This window comes from Salmo trutta, chromosome 17, assembly GCF_901001165.1.
Source record: "Salmo trutta chromosome 17, fSalTru1.1, whole genome shotgun sequence".
Classification (NCBI taxonomy): domain Eukaryota; kingdom Metazoa; phylum Chordata; class Actinopteri; order Salmoniformes; family Salmonidae; genus Salmo; species Salmo trutta.
Genome location: NC_042973.1, coordinates 33,330,831 through 33,347,585, shown reverse-complemented (window position 1 = coordinate 33,347,585; position 16,755 = coordinate 33,330,831). Strand labels below are relative to the sequence as shown.

At 43.2% G+C, this 16,755-nt stretch overlaps 1 protein-coding gene across 3 annotated transcripts; it reads left to right on the top strand.

Moving 5' to 3' along the window:
* Positions 1-230: 230 nt before the first annotated feature.
* Positions 231-15,422, top strand: LOC115152077 (carnitine O-palmitoyltransferase 1, liver isoform-like). Of its 3 annotated transcripts, XM_029696578.1 has the most exons (20): positions 231-262; positions 356-425; positions 8,226-8,385; positions 8,646-8,785; positions 9,103-9,274; positions 9,421-9,522; positions 9,678-9,815; positions 9,993-10,070; positions 10,183-10,290; positions 10,522-10,606; positions 10,818-11,013; positions 11,134-11,319; positions 11,501-11,606; positions 12,491-12,607; positions 12,803-12,967; positions 13,163-13,297; positions 13,857-14,009; positions 14,124-14,237; positions 14,547-14,639; positions 14,764-15,422. In XM_029696578.1, the coding sequence occupies exons 3-20, from the start codon at positions 8,245-8,247 to the stop codon at positions 14,854-14,856; spliced, it is 2,322 nt and encodes a 773-aa protein (XP_029552438.1). In that variant the 5' UTR covers positions 231-262; positions 356-425; positions 8,226-8,244; the 3' UTR covers positions 14,857-15,422. The 3 variants fall into 3 exon arrangements, with proteins under 3 accessions (XP_029552438.1, XP_029552439.1, XP_029552437.1); XM_029696577.1 differs by lacking the exons at positions 231-262; positions 356-425 and adding an exon at positions 2,278-2,476; XM_029696579.1 differs by lacking the exons at positions 231-262; positions 356-425; positions 10,183-10,290 and adding an exon at positions 2,277-2,476.
* The last annotated feature ends 1,333 nt before the right edge of the window (positions 15,423-16,755 follow it).

Sequence of the window (16,755 nt, the reverse complement as noted above, 5' to 3'; positions counted from 1 at the left end):
TTGCAGGCTGTAGTCTAATCAATAACAGCCTTTGAGCCCGAAACACACACATACAAACACACACAGACAGACATGCACACTCCTGTTTTCTCTGTCTTTCCCAGACTTATGGTCTGAGCTGCTCCCTACCCTAACCAAAGCCAATGCTGACCTCCCCAGCCTCTACTTCCTGGGTGCCACGGACCGGCTGTTTGTGATTGGAGGAAACAACTCAGAGAATGTGGTGACATCATTCTGTGTGGAGTCTGGGAAGTGGGGGCAGGTGAGACCACCACCTAAGTGTTCTCTTCAATGAGATTAAGTTGCTTTTAATGCCATAGGCCTATCTATCTAATCCTCTCATTTCTGGTCCTAGGTGAAAGGGGCTGAGAAGGTAGCGTTAGCTGGACAGGGAACAATGCTGGGTGACCAGGTGTACATGCCAGGTATAGAACACAACGCTGCTGTAAGGCTGGATCTCCACTCCCTATCTCTCACTGTCCTCCCTCCTCTACCCATCTGCATTCGCTATGAAGCCCTCCTTCACCTTTCCTTCTAAAACAACTTTCATCAATTAGTCTGATTTGCCTTGCCTTGCTGTTTCTGGGGTTCAGGTCAGGGTTTTTGTTTAGGGCTTCTGGACAAACGCAGACTCATCATCAAGGGGGTCTTTGCTACATGTGAACTTCACCATTCTGTGTCAGCAACAATATGCCTTGTCCTGCTTTCACTCTGCCTTACATGACAACTTTTTTAACTTAAGTAGGCCTACTCTAAAGGAGATAACTCACCGGACCGATTGTCGGTCTGTACAGTATGGGGCCGTGCACGGTGTCCTCCGGTTTGTGTTCAGTTTGCAATTTACAGCCAACACTCTGTTCAGAGGTGCTAAGCACTCTCGCCAGCAGATGCTAGACAATCCTACTGGTCTGGCCGTCTCTTAAATCTTTACCCGGAGGAGGATTGGCTCCCAATCTCGTTTTCTTCTTAGTCAGGTTCGTTTTAAAGGTTTCCTAGGGAGTTTTTCCCAGTAACCACGTTTCCTTCCAGTTTTTATGTGAGTGAAGTTATACCATATAAAAAATAAATCACGAGAGCTGTGGTTGAAACAGGAAGTTCTGGTACAATTGTATAAATGCCGACAGATAATTTGTGCATTCGACATGGTGGGATCTTTTTGTGTTTGTAAAATTCATTATGTGAGAAATGGCGGTGGAGTGGAAACAACTTAATGCCCAAATATTGATATATTATAACAATTTCGAAGGTAACTTGGAGTCACGTGTGATGATATGGTGTGACTAAGACTCGGGAAATCATGCAGTTTATTAGGATACAGATGAAATAAGTTATGATGAATTTTACATAAGTGCACGGTGATGAGTTTGATGCTCCTTTCCAGTAAATGTTGTGTGACATGATGATTGATGCTTGACTGCCATTTGACAAATAAAAATATTCTGTCTCTTATCCATAATAATCTCATCATGTAGACTCACTAGCCTACACATACATTGTGCACAGCCTACCCGCACTGTACAGTATCTGCCAGCTCTTGGCTAGAGCGCACATGCTAAGTACAGAGTAGGCACATTTGCTATTTAATGCAACAGTATTTATGACAAAATTATTGGTAGAGTCTGATAGGCATAGAAACACAATGAACTCTAGATATTTATTCGGTACATGAAAGCTTGTGTGCACTACATCATTAGTGTGCACTACATCATCACATACTGATTTTTAACAGAAAAATGTCAGTTTGGTGGAAGCACTGGTGGGAAAATGCACACATTTTCTATATGCAGAATTTTTAGTATTCGTGTTTGAAAATCAGTTGCCAATTGGATTGAAATATAGCTACTATTACCCTTGTTTACTCTTTTGGGAGGTTTACTTACTTATAAGCACTTTGTGACAAATGTATTTGTGATATAGAGGTTAAAGGAGAGTTAACTGCTTGGTTGACTGCCTAAAGCTTAAAGCCTGTCAAACCATAAAAAAAACAGTGTGTCCACAGATGTAGTGATAGAAAAATGGAACATGGTGGGTTATTACGTAACACAGCCACGATAGACACACTGTTCACAGAGAGATGAAACTCGCCTCAAAAGTTGGCTCATAACTAGGAATTATTAACCATTTGTCACAGGATACCATGGTAAAAACGTAGTATATACGTAAATAGATGGATGAATAAACATTAGGTATTTCTAGTGGTACTCTGTAGGTGTTTGAATGCTATGTGGTCAGCAGGCACATGAGGATAGTTTAACTCTAGATGGTGTCCAGCTACAGAAAGAAAAGGGGGTAGCGTTTTGCTCCCAGTACCTGAGGAAAGCTGCTTCAAGGGCATAGGAGTCACACACAGAGCACAGAGGCAGCACACACACAGAGAGAGCTCAGCTCTGGTCCAGAGGAATTCCACTGGGAGAAACCAAAGTCACTGTCTTCTTCTGTTTCACTTCAGCAAGCTTGAATTGAATCGATTTTCAAGGTATTGAATTACTGAATGTTTGGTTTTTGGATTGCTATTATGTATCAGTTCTTTGGCTACTGTAGCTGTCTATATCTCTGAGAAACACTTAAGTATGTAATGCTGTACTAGTGTAGTTAGTTACCATATGGATTTGTTGCTGGTGTTGGGTTGGGTGTCACCGTCTATGCACCTGATAGCTATGGGAAACATTTCAGATGTTTGACTAACAAAAGCAAGCCAAAAGTGATTTATTCTCTACCCCCCTTGTGCCACACAATAAGTGTGTGTAATAAGCTAACGGAAAGTTAATTCATAGGAAGTCTGCATCCTCACAATTGATTTGAAAAAGTAAATGTTAACTGAAGGAAATTGTCTCATTCTTCAGTTGATATTGTTAAAATCTAAACTTTTAGCTGACCGGACACATATTATAAAGCTATACTGGAGAAATATCCATTTGGCACTGATGGCACTGTATTATGTATTTGGCACTGTATTATGTATTAGGCACTGTATTATGTATTTGGCACTGTATTATGTATTTGGCACTGTATTATGGCCCTGATGATCAAACCTAATTATTAGAATATTCTTTATGAATACACCATGCAAAATGTTTCGTTATGTTGTCAGTGGTGTAGTAGACTGCTCTTCCTAGTCTGCAGTGTTTATATTTATAAACCGGTCCTACTTCTGAGCGCATTCCAGTAACCCAGGCTACACCGGCCTCTATATCTGCCATTTCAACTTTGCCCTACTTGGCTGCCGGCCCGGCATATGACATGGAAAAAGGAATTCAAGCCCAACTTGTCAGTCAACCGGGCCACAACATAAACAGATTTATGACCTCCAAATACAAATATTTAACTAATCCTTGAAATTACAAAAGGGCTGCTTAGGGCTATTTCTTAGTAATTGTTTCCATGAGTCTAGGAAAATGAACGTTTCTCTCACCTGAAATTGACGAAGGTTCGACTTCATTCCTGCATGCATCCATTCCCACTCGTTAGCCTAAAGTTGGTTTGGTTTTAACCGTTAGGCTAAAGCAATAGTAATGGCGTCTTTTAGTAGGCACTAACTCCGCCATGGCTCGTTGGCCAATGCCTATGGAAAAATTATACATTTTTTGGTGTGTTTTTGGACAAACGCCGAAAATGAGGTATGTGGTAAACACAGACTGATCTTATACGTTTTGTTAACAAGAAGATAAGAAGATAATCTTCATCGGCTAATGTAACTTTTTGTGAATTTTGAAGCATATATGTAATCAAAACAAGCACATAAAGGCTTCATATTCATACAGCTCATGTTAACTGACTGATATTATCTCATAGAACAAAGTATAAGATCTCCTAAAGGCGCATACATAGGTTCTGTTTGGTCCTATCAGAACTCGGCTAGGAGAAGTGAACGTCTGTGCTCGCATACTCCTTAAAGACCTTTGTTTGAAAAACTAGAAAAAAGCGGCAATATAACTGTTGTTTGTCCCTAGAGCCACCATGGCAACAACATTTCCATGCACTTCCTCAAAATAGTCAGAATGAATCAAAGAAAAATCAAGAAATCTGTAATACGTTTTTACGTTTTACATCTACCTAAGATGTTTGGTGCAGTACTTCTCAAGTGAAAAAATGTGCATGAAAACTAGTAGTGCACATACAGTAGGGCCTAGCTGCTGCTGCGCTCTCTTGTCTCTCGTTGAATGACAGCAAACACTTCATTGAACAATCCCGTCCATAGGTCCTACCCCTACTGTTGACCGATCACCAATGAAGGGGCATAGATATCGGCTACCAGACTTCAACTTGCCTCAAGAAAGATGTGTGTGGCGAAGAGCTGGAAAAAAACATGCCGAACACCGAAATTAACAAAAACGGCACAAAATGGCGTCATAATATATTTGTGCGACAAGCGTAAGCTTGTGTTAACTTTAGACCTTATTCTCGGCATTTATCCTAAAACCCCATTCTTTCCCCATTAATTTCTCCCGTAGGAATGGCTGAACAAACCAGAAATAACTAATTTCCTGGTTTTTAGGAATATAAGCTGACATGCTCTATTTGATAATTGGGCGAAGAAAATAAGGATTTCATATTTTAAATATATTTCCACACTATGAAGTTGGAATAATACTGTGAAATTGTGAAAATGATGATAATGTCCTTTTAGTGTATGAGCTGTTTGAAAAGCCCACCTGACATTTTTGCTTGTTTTGCATGGGTGGGGTTTTGAACCACCGGCAACAACACTAATATTGAATCCTACTACACCGGCTTTGATGCTCGTCAGATGTGGCAGGGCTTGAAAAATATTATGGACTACAAAGGGAAACCAGCTGCCCAGGGACGTGAGTGTACCAGACGAGCTAAATGCTTTTTATGCTCGCTTCGAGGCATGAGAGCACCGGCTGTTCCGGACGACTGTGTGTTCACGCTCTCCATAGCCGATGTGAGCAAGACCTTTAAACAGGTCAACATTCGCTGACCAACTGGCAAGTGTCTTCACTGACATTTTCTACCTCTCCCTGGCCAAGACTGTAATACCTACATGTTTCAAACAGACCCCCACAGTCCATGTGGCAAAGAAAGTGAAGGTAACCTGCCTAAATGATTACTGCCCCGTAGCACTCACGTCGGTAGCCATAAAGTGCTTTGAAAGGCTGGTAATGGCACACGTCAACACAATCATAACAGAAACCCTAGACCCACTCCAATTCACATACCGCCCCAACAGATCCACAGATGACCAAATCTCAATCGCACTCCACACTGCCTTTTCCCACCTGGACAAAAGCAACACCAATGTGAGAATGCTGTTCATTGACGACAGCTCAACGTTCAACACCATAGTGCCCATAAAGCTCTTCACTAAGCAAAGGACCCAGGGACTATACACCTTCCTCTGCAACTAGATCCTGGACTTCCTGATGGGTCACCCCCAGGTGGTAAGGGTAGGCAACAACACATCTGCCACGCTGATCCTCAACACTGGGGCCCCTCGGGGGTGCGTGCTTAGTCCCCTCCTGTACTCCCTGTTCATTCGTGGCCAAGCACGACTCCAACACCATCATTAAGTTTGCTGACGACACAACAGTGGTAGGCCTGATCACTGACAACGATGAGACAGCCTATAGGGAGAAGGTCAGAGACCTGGCAGTGTGTTGCCAAGACAACAACCTCTCTCTCAATGTGAGCAAGACAAAGGAGCGATCGTGGACTATAGGAAAAGGAGGGCCGAACAGGCCGCTATTAACATTGACAGGACTGAAGTGGAGCGGGTCGAGAGTTTCAAGTTCCTTGGTGTCCACATCACCGACAAACTATCATGGTCCAAGCACACCAAGACAGCTGTGAAGAGGACACGAAAAAACATTTTCCTCCTCAGGAGACTTAAAAGATTTGGCATGGGTCCTCATATCCTCAAAAACCTCTACAGCTGCACCATCGAGAGCATCCTGACCAGTTGCATCACCGCCTGGTATGGCAACTGCTCGGCATCTCACCGTAAGGCGCTATAGACGGTAGTGCGTACGGCCCAGTACATCACTGGGGCCAAGCTTCCTGACATCCCGGACCTACACTAACGTTAACAAGTTTGGGGTCACTTAGAAATGTCCTTGTTTTTGAAAGAAAAGCACATTTTTTGTCCATTAAATTAACATCAAATTGATCAGAAATACAGTGTAGACATTGAAAATATTGTAAATGACTATTGTAGCTGGAAACGTCAGATTTTTTTATGGAATATCTACATAGGCGTAAAGAGGCCCATTATCAACAACCATCGCTCCTGTGTTCCAATGGCACGTTGTGTTAGCTAATCCAAGGTTATCCTTTGAAAATGCTAATTGATCATTAGAAAACCCTTTTGCAATTATGTTTGCTCAGCTGAAAACTGTTGTTCTGATTAAAGAAGCAATAAAACTGGCCTTCTTTAGACTAGTTGAGTGTCTGGAGCATCAGCATTTGTGGGTTCGATTACAGGCTCAAAATGGCCAGAAACAAAGAACTTTCTTCTGAAACTCATCAGTCTACTATTGTTCTGAGAAATGAAGGCTATTCCTTTCGAGAAATTGCCAAACTCCTGAAGATCTCGTACAACGCTGTGTGCTACTCCATTCACAGAATCAATCAATCAATCAAATGTATTTATAAAGCCCTTCTTACATCAGCTGATGTCACAAAGTGCTGTACAGAAACCCAGCCTAAAACCCCAAGCAGCAAGCAATGCAGGTGTAGAAGCACAGTGGCTAGGAAAAACTCTCTAGAAAGGCCAGAACCTAGGAAGAAACCTAGAGAGGAACCAGGCTATGAGGGATGGCTAGTCCTCTTCTGACTGTGCCGGGTGGAGATTATAACAGAACCAGCAGGGTCAAATAATAATAAGCACAGCGGTTGCCGAGGGTGCAATAGGTCAGCACCTCAGGAGTAAATGTCAGTTGGCTTTTCATAGCCGATCATTCAGAGTATCTCTACCACTCCTGCTGTCTCTAGAGAGTTGAAAACAGCAGGTCTGGGACAGGTAGCACGTCCAGTGAACAGGTCAGGGTTCCATAGCCGCAGGCAGAACAGTTGAAACTGGAGCAGCAGCACGGCCAGGTGGACTGGAGACAGAAAGGAGTCATCAGGCCAGGTAGCCGTGAGGCATGGTCCTTGGGCTCAGGTCCTCCTCCGAGAGAAAGAAAGAAATAAAGAAAGAGAGAATTAGAGAGAGCATACTTAAATTCCCACAGGACACCGGATAAGACAGGAGAAGTACTCCAATATAACAGACTGACCCTAGCCCTGTCCGACGATACCCCCGGACAGGGCCAAACAGGCAGGATATAACCCCACCCACTTTGCCAAAGCACAGCCCCCACACCACTAGAGAGATATCTTCAACCACCAACTTACCAGTCTTACTTACTTGTCTTCAGGAAGGCAGTGAGCTGCTGCGCAACAGCTTTTTCTAACATTTTTGAGAGGAATGGGAGATTCGATATAGGCCGATTAGTTTTTTATATTTCGTGGGTCAAGATTTGGCTTTTTCAAGAGAGGCTTTATTACTGCCACTATTAGTGAGTTTGGTACACATCCGGTGGATAAAGAGCCGTTTATTATGTTCAACAAAGGAGGGCCAAGCACAGGAAGCAGCTCTTTCAGTAGTTTAGTTTGAATAGGGTCCAGTATGCAGCTTGAAGGTTTAGAGGCCATGATTATTTTCATCAATGTGTCAAGAGATATAGTACTAAAAAAACTTGAGTGTCTCCCTTGATCCTAGGTCCTGGCAGAGTTGTGCAGACTGAGGACAACTGAGCTTTGGAGGAATACGCAGATTTAAAGAGGAATCTGTAATTTGCTTTCTAAGGATCATGATCTTTTCCTCAAAGAAGTTCATGAATTTATCACTGCTGAAGTGAAAGCCATCCTCTCTTGGGGAATGCTGCTTTTTAGTTAACTTTGCGACAGTATCAAAACATTTTTTGGGATTGTTCTTATTTTCCTCAATTAAGTTGGAAAAATAGGATGATCGAGCAGCAGTGAGGGCTCTTCGATACTGCACAGTACTGTCTTTCCAAGCTTTTTGGGAATTAAAACCAATAACGTGTTACAAAAAGTTAATGAAAGAAAGTGTTACTACTTCACAGACAGTATCTTTTCACAGTCATTACCAATTTGGGGTAAAAATGTACCCCTGTTCGCACTTTTAAGATAAAAATGTGTTGGCTCAATTAGGGTTAAAAAAGTTGAACGCCTCTCTGTCTATATCTCTCTTTTTTTAACAGGGTCTTCGACGTCACCGGGATGGCAGAGGCACATCAGGCAGTTGGCTTCCAGTTCACCGTCACCCCAGACGGCATCGACCTCCACCTGAGCCGCGAGGTACTCAAACACATCTATCTGTCGGGAGTGACATCATGGAGAAAGCGTGCCATAAGATTTAAGGTTTGTTTTCCAATTATTAAGTAGCCCTACAGTTATTACCAATCCTGGACCTGATAGCTAGCTTGGTGTTTGTTGCAGTCCAGCAATAAAACAAATTATTAAAGTTATTATTAAAGTTATTATTATTGTCTTGATTGATTCAGGTGTGTGTAGCCTACTGCTGAGCTGGGACAAATGCTTGCACATCTAGGAATAGCCTAGTTGGTCTGTTTGTAGGCTAACTACCTAAATGAACATTGAATTATATTATTTTATTTCAGAATGGGATATTGACAGGGGTCTACCCTGCCAGCCCATCCAGTTTGCTGATCGTGGTGATAGCCACCATGAGCACCATATATGCCAGGATAGACCCATCACTGGGAATGATAGACACCATCAAGAGGACCATGCCTGTCAGGTCAGTGAGCAAATAACAATGATGAACAGGCATTGTGGAACAGCGATACGTCTTCTTTTCGGGCTGTGGTTATCTGTCAAAATAATTTCCTCGTGAAGGACAATAAACATAATTTTGATTGTTTGATGGTTCGATTTTTTTGCCTAATGCTATTTTGTTGTGATAAAATGAGGTAAAGTTGTGTTCTCTCCTGTGTCCAGTGGCTACATGACAGTGATGAGTACCATTCCGTTTGAAAAACAATTTTAAATAGTTTGCTTGCTGCAGTACCTGACTGGATTTTCTCCTTTCCACTCTTTCGTCTCCCCTCACTCCAGTGGCTACATGACAGTGCAGACCCAGACAGTGTTTAGTGCCATCCTGTTTTCCACAGGGCTGTGGCTCTCTCTCATCCTCATGCTGAGGTACACTCTCAAGGCCCTTCTCTCCTACCACGCCTGGATCTTTGAGTCCCACGGCAAAATTAGCTTCTGCACCAAACTCTGGCTGGTATGTCTGTTAAATGTCTCTATTTCAAAATCAACATGACCAAAAGAGCAGCTCACTCATAGCTCAGAATCAAGACAATATATTGTCTGAGCTCAGTATTTGATCATTCTGGCAATTAACCCAGTCATTGTGTTGTTTCTCCTCAGACTCTGGTGAAGATGTTCTCTGGGCGCAGACCTCTCCTCTATAGCTTCCAGACCTCCCTACCCAGACTACCTGTGCCTCGCGTTGATGACACCATAACCAGGGTGAGAGAAAGAGAGATGATTATGTGTCTCATATGCTTGGTTGAAATATAATATCAAACTGATCATTTGTTCAGGAGAGACCACGACCAGTATATAACCATATATGTACACTACATATCGGTATTATATCATATAACCTCTCTATGACCTTGCAGTACCTGGAGTCAGTTCGCCCCCTGCTGGATGATGAGCAGTACAACCAGATGGAGGTGGTGGCCAATAACTTCAAGAAGGACCAGGCACCCAAACTCCAGAAATACCTCATCCTCAAATCCTGGTGTGCTACTAACTATGTACGTATTCCGATTGTTTCAAAGTGCCATGTTAGGATACATTAAACAATAATGTTGGTAGCTTAATTTATCAAAAATAAATTACTGTATTACTGTTTTGGTGAGTGTTGAAATTGCTCTTTAAAACAAAATAGGTGTCAAACAAATGATTGTAATAGATTGCTTTACCTGTTGCAGGTGAGTGATTGGTGGGAGGAGTACATCTACCTTAGAGGCAGGAGTCCCATCATGGTCAACAGTAACTTCTACGCCATGGTAAGACATGTCTGTACTGTACGTGTACTGTAGACATTATACAGGGAACATGGCATTAATTAAGATGCATCCAGTAACGCTTCCCTAATGCCGTACTGATGATCTGATTTAGGATCTGCTGTACGTGACTCCCACACACAGACAGGCAGCTCGGGCAGGGAATGTTGTTCACGCTATGCTGCAGTACCGCCGCAAACTAGAGAGAGGAGAACATGCACCGGTGACGAAAACCCCTCTCTCTGTCTCTCTCACCCCTCTTCTCTCCCTCTCTCCCTTCCCCTGAGAGTATTTAGGTCCCTCCCCCATTTCCCCTTGGACCACTCTCTACCCCTTAAATAACCCAGGTCATCTCCCTCCTCCTTCTCTGTTAACCTAAATCATCCTCCCACTGCCTTTGACTTATTTCTGCTCTACTAAAGTAACCCCACTCCCTCTGTCTTTCTCTCACTAGTTGAGGGCTCTGGGGGTGGTGCCCATGTGTTCTTATCAGATGGAGAGGATGTTCAACACCACACGTATCCCTGGTATAGAGACAGGTGAGCACACTGCTGCCTGCTGGGGTCATAACACTATCAGACTATCGCTGGGTAGTTGCATGACTAAATATGAACATGCATTTGTGTAAGACACATCTTCCGACAATCGTAGACAAAAGCTATAATTCAAGAGAAGTTTTATGTGCCTCCCCCCACCCCCAAATAATGTTCTATGTTCTTTCCTCTCCCCCTCTCCTTCTCCGTGATCCAGACTTTGTTCAGCACCTGAGTGACCGGAAGCACCTGGTGGTGTACCATAAGGGCCGCTTCTTTAAGGTGTGGCTGTACTACGGGGGACGTCACCTCTGGCCCTCCGAGCTGGAGACTCAGTTCCAGAGGATCCTCGACGACACCACCGAGCCACAGCCTGGGGAACTCAAACTGGCTGCCCTCACAGCCGGCAACAGGTATATACACATATAGGCATGAAAGTGCAGACACACCTGCACACACACACACAGAGGGGTACATATACACCCCCCTTCCTTACACACACATCAGAAATAAAACAGCCACCTCTCCTCCAGAGTTCCGTGGGCACGAGCTCGTCTGAAGTACTTCAGCCAGGGTGTTAACAAAGCCTCTCTGGAAGCCATCGAGACGTCAGCTTTCTTCCTCACCCTTGATGACGAGGTGCATGGTTATGACCCTGAAAAGCTGAGGTCATTGGACCTGTATGCCAAGTCCCTGCTGCACGGGAAGTGCTATGACAGGTGAGACAAACAGGAAGTGCTATGACAGGTAGGACAGGACAGGAAATAAGGAAGAAAACATCCATTGTAAAGCAGGCCTATTTTTCACTAAACTGTAGTTTAGTGGTAAATTGTTGTTCTGTGCACTGCCTTGTGATGAGTGTGTTACAGTGTTTAACCCGATATGCATTCTTTCTCTCAGGTGGTTTGACAAATCTTTCACTCTGATCGCTTATAAGAACGGTAAACTGGGGGTTAATGCAGAACACTCATGGGCAGACGCTCCCATTATAGGACACATGTGGGAGGTAATAACCATATTATTGGTGGTGTATTAATGATGTATTGCATTAATGAACAAACAAGTTTTTCTAAAACACATTATAAACTGGGTGGTTCGAGCCCTGAATGCTGATTGGTTGAAAGCCATGGTATATCAAACCATGTACCACCTGTATGATGTTGGTAACCAGTTTATAATAGCAATAATGCACCTCGGGGGTTTGTGATAAATGGCCAATATACCACTGCTTAGGGCTGTATCCAGGCACTCCACGTTGCATCGTGCTAAGAACAGCCCTTAGCCGTTGTAAATTGGTCATATACCACACCCCGTGCCTTATTGCCTAAATATAGACTGAGTGTACAAAACATTAAGTACACCTGCTCTTTCCATGACATAGACTCACTTGTTAAATCCACTTCAATCAGTGTAGATGAAGAGGAGGAGACAGGTTAAAGAATGATTTTTAAGCCTTGAGACAATTGAGACTTGAATAGTGTATGTCTGCCATTCAGAGTGTAAATGGGCAAGACAAAATATTTAAGTGCCTTTGAACAGGGTATGGTAGTAGGTGCCAGGCGTACTGGTTTGTGTCAAGAACTACAACACTGCTGGGTTTTTCACTCAACAGTTTCCCGTGTGTATCAAGAATGGTCCACCACCAAAAGGACATCCAGTCAACTTGACACAACTGTGGGAAGCATTGGAGTCAACATGGGCCAGTGGAATGCTTTCGACACCTTTGTAGAGTCCATGCCCTGACGAATTGAGGCTGTTCTGAGGGCAAAGGGGGGGTGCAACTCAATATTAGGCAGGTGTCCTTAATATTTTGTACACTCAGTATATGACATTGTGATTAATTGGGATGTGTGTTGTGTGTCTAATGATTGTTGTGCTGTCTCTGTGTAGTATGTCCTAGCAACGGACTGCTTCCATCTGGGCTACACAGAGGAGGGGCACTGCAAAGGAGACATCAGCAACGGCCTGCCTCCCCCCATCAAACTACAATGGGACATTCCACTGGAAGTATGGCTTCTAATGTGTTAGGGATAAAAGTTGTAGCTTTAGTAAAGAGGAAAGGGAATGAATGCAAATTCTCTCTGTAGAGTCAGTAACGCTAGTTTAGACTGTGTTGTGTTCAGTAGACCATTCAGTAGCTTCTACAGGCTGCCCTGTGTCTTGCTGACCCTGTATGTCCTCTGGTCTCTCCTCGTCCCTCAGTGCCAGGAGGTCATTGAGGATTCCTACATGGTTGCCAAGGTGATAGCTGATGACGTGGACTTTCATGGCTGTCTGTTTGATGAGTTTGGGAAAGGCCTGATCAAGAAGAGTAGGACCAGTCCTGATGCCTTCATACAGCTAGCACTGCAGCTGGCCCAATTCAGGGTATGACTGCGTGTGTGCATGTGTGCGTGCGTGTGTGTGTGCTTTCGTCATGAATAGTCATGACACCTGACCTGATGTCAACGGATGATACCAGACAAACAATACAACACAATGATTAGGTTAACATTAACAACACAAGACACTATCAAGTCCATAGCAATGCATCTGAATGTATTTGTTGTCTATGCGTTGTAGGATAAGGGGGAGTTCTGTCTGACGTATGAGGCCTCGATGACCCGGATGTTCCGTGAGGGTAGGACAGAGACGGTTCGCTCCTGCACCTCAGAGTCCACAGCCTTTGTCAGAGCCATGGAGGACAAGAGCACTACGGTGAGGACACGCCTCAGTTAATCATGTCAGAGAAAATATAGAATGAACTAATGACAACACAAGAGCAGTAACACTCACCTTCCACTTACATGCTAGAACCTTCTAGACCATCAGACGGTTGACAGTATCTGATGTTAAACACAGTGTGGGTTCAGCACTGCAGATCAGTAGTTCCACAGTCAGTAGCCTTGTCTGTGGGAGTTACTGATAGAGAGTGACATGATGTAACTTCCAGTAAGGCTCAGGTCACTCTGACTGAAAACTAGGTCACCAGGACCCAAATGTCTGTTTCTGGACTCTGATCTCTGAACTTGGCCAGCTACTGGCTATGTACTTTTTACTTTTGCTCCAGCCCTGTGCTAACATACCTGATTTACCTAATCAAAGTGCTGATAAACAGCTGATAGGTAGAATCAGGTGTGTCTGAGTAGGGCTGCACCAAATACCTGCACACTCAGTAGCTTTCCAGGTGGAGGGTTGGCCACCACTGCTCTATCTGCTGTGTTTTTGAGCTGGATCTAGGTTTTGATTGAATATCCTCTGTTTTCTCTGTGGAAAGAGTGCCCAAAGGTTGGACCTCTTCCGGAAGGCCGCAGACAAGCACCAGAACATGTACCGTTTGGCCATGACAGGCTCTGGCATCGACAGACACCTCTTCTGTCTCTACATCATGTCTAAGTACCTCAGCATCGACTCACCATTCCTCAAACAGGTGTGTGGGTGTGATGTTAACACCATTATACATGTTAAATGATACTTTGGTGGCCAAGTGAAATGATATCAGAGATTTACGCTTACCCCCTCACCCTTCTCCCTCTCCGTTTAGGTGTTGTCAGAACCCTGGAGGTTGTCCACTAGTCAGACTCCTCAACAGCAACTCAACATGGTCGACATAAAGAGGTTCCCCAGATACGTGGGCGCAGGAGGGGGGTTCGGCCCTGTGAGTCAAACACACACACACACACACACACACACACACACACACACACACACACACACACACACACACACACACACACACACACACACACACACACACACACACACACACACACACACACACACACACACACACACACACACACACACACACACACACACACACGGTAAGAAATTAGCTGGTACCAGAATCTCAAGTCCTACTGACATTGTGTCCTTCTCTGTTACTTCTTCTATGTCTGCTTTTACTTCTATGTAGTGGTCAGATTTAGGGGTGAGTAGTACTGATGTGTCTCTCCTGCGCCCCCAGGTGGCTGATGACGGCTACGGCGTCTCTTACATCATTATAGGAGAGAACCTCATCACATTCCACATCTCCAGCAAGTTTTCCAGCCCTGAGACGGTGAGACCACTGTCTAACACTACACAAACCTACTGAACCATACAGTATATAGCCCTCACATATTACCTTAATGGCAATCTAGGTGAATATTTATCAGGTTAAACAACTGTCTTGTTCTCTGTAGGACTCGTACCGCTTTGGACAGAACATTCGACAGGCCATGTTGGACATTCGTGCGCTATTCGACCAAAAAGACAAGAAGGAGAAAGAGATGTGATGAGTAGACAGACTGGAAGGTCTTTATAGCCTTCATACCACATGTTTGTGCTCTGTGACTTTACAACATTGTTTCCCAAACGGCTGGTCACGACTAGTCTCTTCTGGGTAACAACTTTAGACTGGGTCAAGTTATAAAACTTCTGGATATCTACTCAGATAGCAGGAGGAATAGCTTTGCAGAAAGAATAAATATTTAATAAAGCATTTTACTATTTATTTCAGACACTATCCTTTCTATAAAAGAGCAGTGAATTTTGAGTATAGTTTTGAACCGATTCTGGCAAGAGCAATGGAGCACATGCCTTGGTGGCCATATAGAACAATTGTTAATCTGATTTTGATTGTAGTAGAATGATATATGAATGTAGCCTTGTAAGGATAGGCCACTCATCTGTTTAGACAGAGGTCATAGTATTTGCTTCTGATTGTAATATGTGTACACTTGTAAATACCACTGTTTTGAGTATTTTAAGTGTTGTAATATATAAGGTTGTATATGTGAATCTGTTATGCTTATGCATTTGTGTTTATTAGTATATTATAATAAAGGATATGTTGATTGTTTGACTTCTTCTTTGTACTCCAGGACAGTTAGAAATGAATACTCTCATACCTCAACTGTGTGGCCAAATGCTGCCGTTGCCATGTATAATAGAGGAATTATATTCTGGTGTACAAAGTGGTTAGTTACTATATGGCATAATGACAATTTAGGGCTCTATTCAATCTGGATCGCTGAAGCGTAAGATTGCGCACTGGAAATTTTAAGGTCGTTTCCAATTGAGCCGACATATGCAGCGTTTACTGTGAATGTAGTCTCCGCTAATGCTGGAACGTTGCCTTTAAATTTCATTCACGCTGTAATGCTAAACTTCCACGGGACAGATTGAATAGAGCCCTTGATGTTGCTGTGTGTAGATGGCTACTTCCTGCTTTAAGAAACAAGATGAGAGAGAACACACAGTCCTTCAGTGTAAGAGGATCCAGTTTTATTTCAGTTTGGAAGCAGTGCCATACAACCCTTTATGGTACCCGATATTAGAAAAGTCCTTATATCAGATGACTGGAGAGTATTAAGACTACACTGATCCCAACCAGGATGATTAGAAACAGATTGTAGATTTGAGATACTGTGAACAAAGTATACTACCGGTATACAAATGCTGGAACCTCTAGGTACTGGAAGATTATATGGAACATCAGAGTAAGCTCTGCTACAGATGGATGCACTGGTATTATTTTCATGGAGAAAAAAAGTGTCAACCAAGACTTGAGTGCTTTCCATTTCACCTGCCTCATATCATGACCCCTGCTTCCTGAAAAGGTAGTCGTACAATGCAACAGAGTTGAGACAGAATGCGCCGACTTCTTCAAAATCCTATTGTGTGACCACATCTCTATAGGTGAGTATATCAAATTATCCCAGCCCGTTGTGTTCATTTCCTGTAAAATGATTTAATGTCCTTGTTATGAATGATCATATCACTGACTTAAAGTTCAGGGCAGCAATGTGAACAGACGGAGTCCACCTTAGATTCCATCAGTTTGATAGTACTCTCGTAAAACAACGCAAGAAAATAAAACATCTATTTTATTTATTTTGGGGAAAAAATACAAAAAGTGAAAGTAAAAAAGCAACCCTTACGTTCACACTCTTTAAAGGCATTTTTCAATCTTTCAAGGCATCGCTTATAGCTTTCAACTTGAACTAGGCTTTTGAACTGTACACATAGTGAACGGACAAACAAAAACGCTATCTCGCTACCCATCACTTACACATGCTTAGCACCCTTTAAAAAGAGTCCAAAAGGCAACGGACACCCAGAGTCTCCAAAAGATTCAAAATGAATCAACAGTATCGGATAATCTTCATCATCATCAATTCTCAAACCCAGAA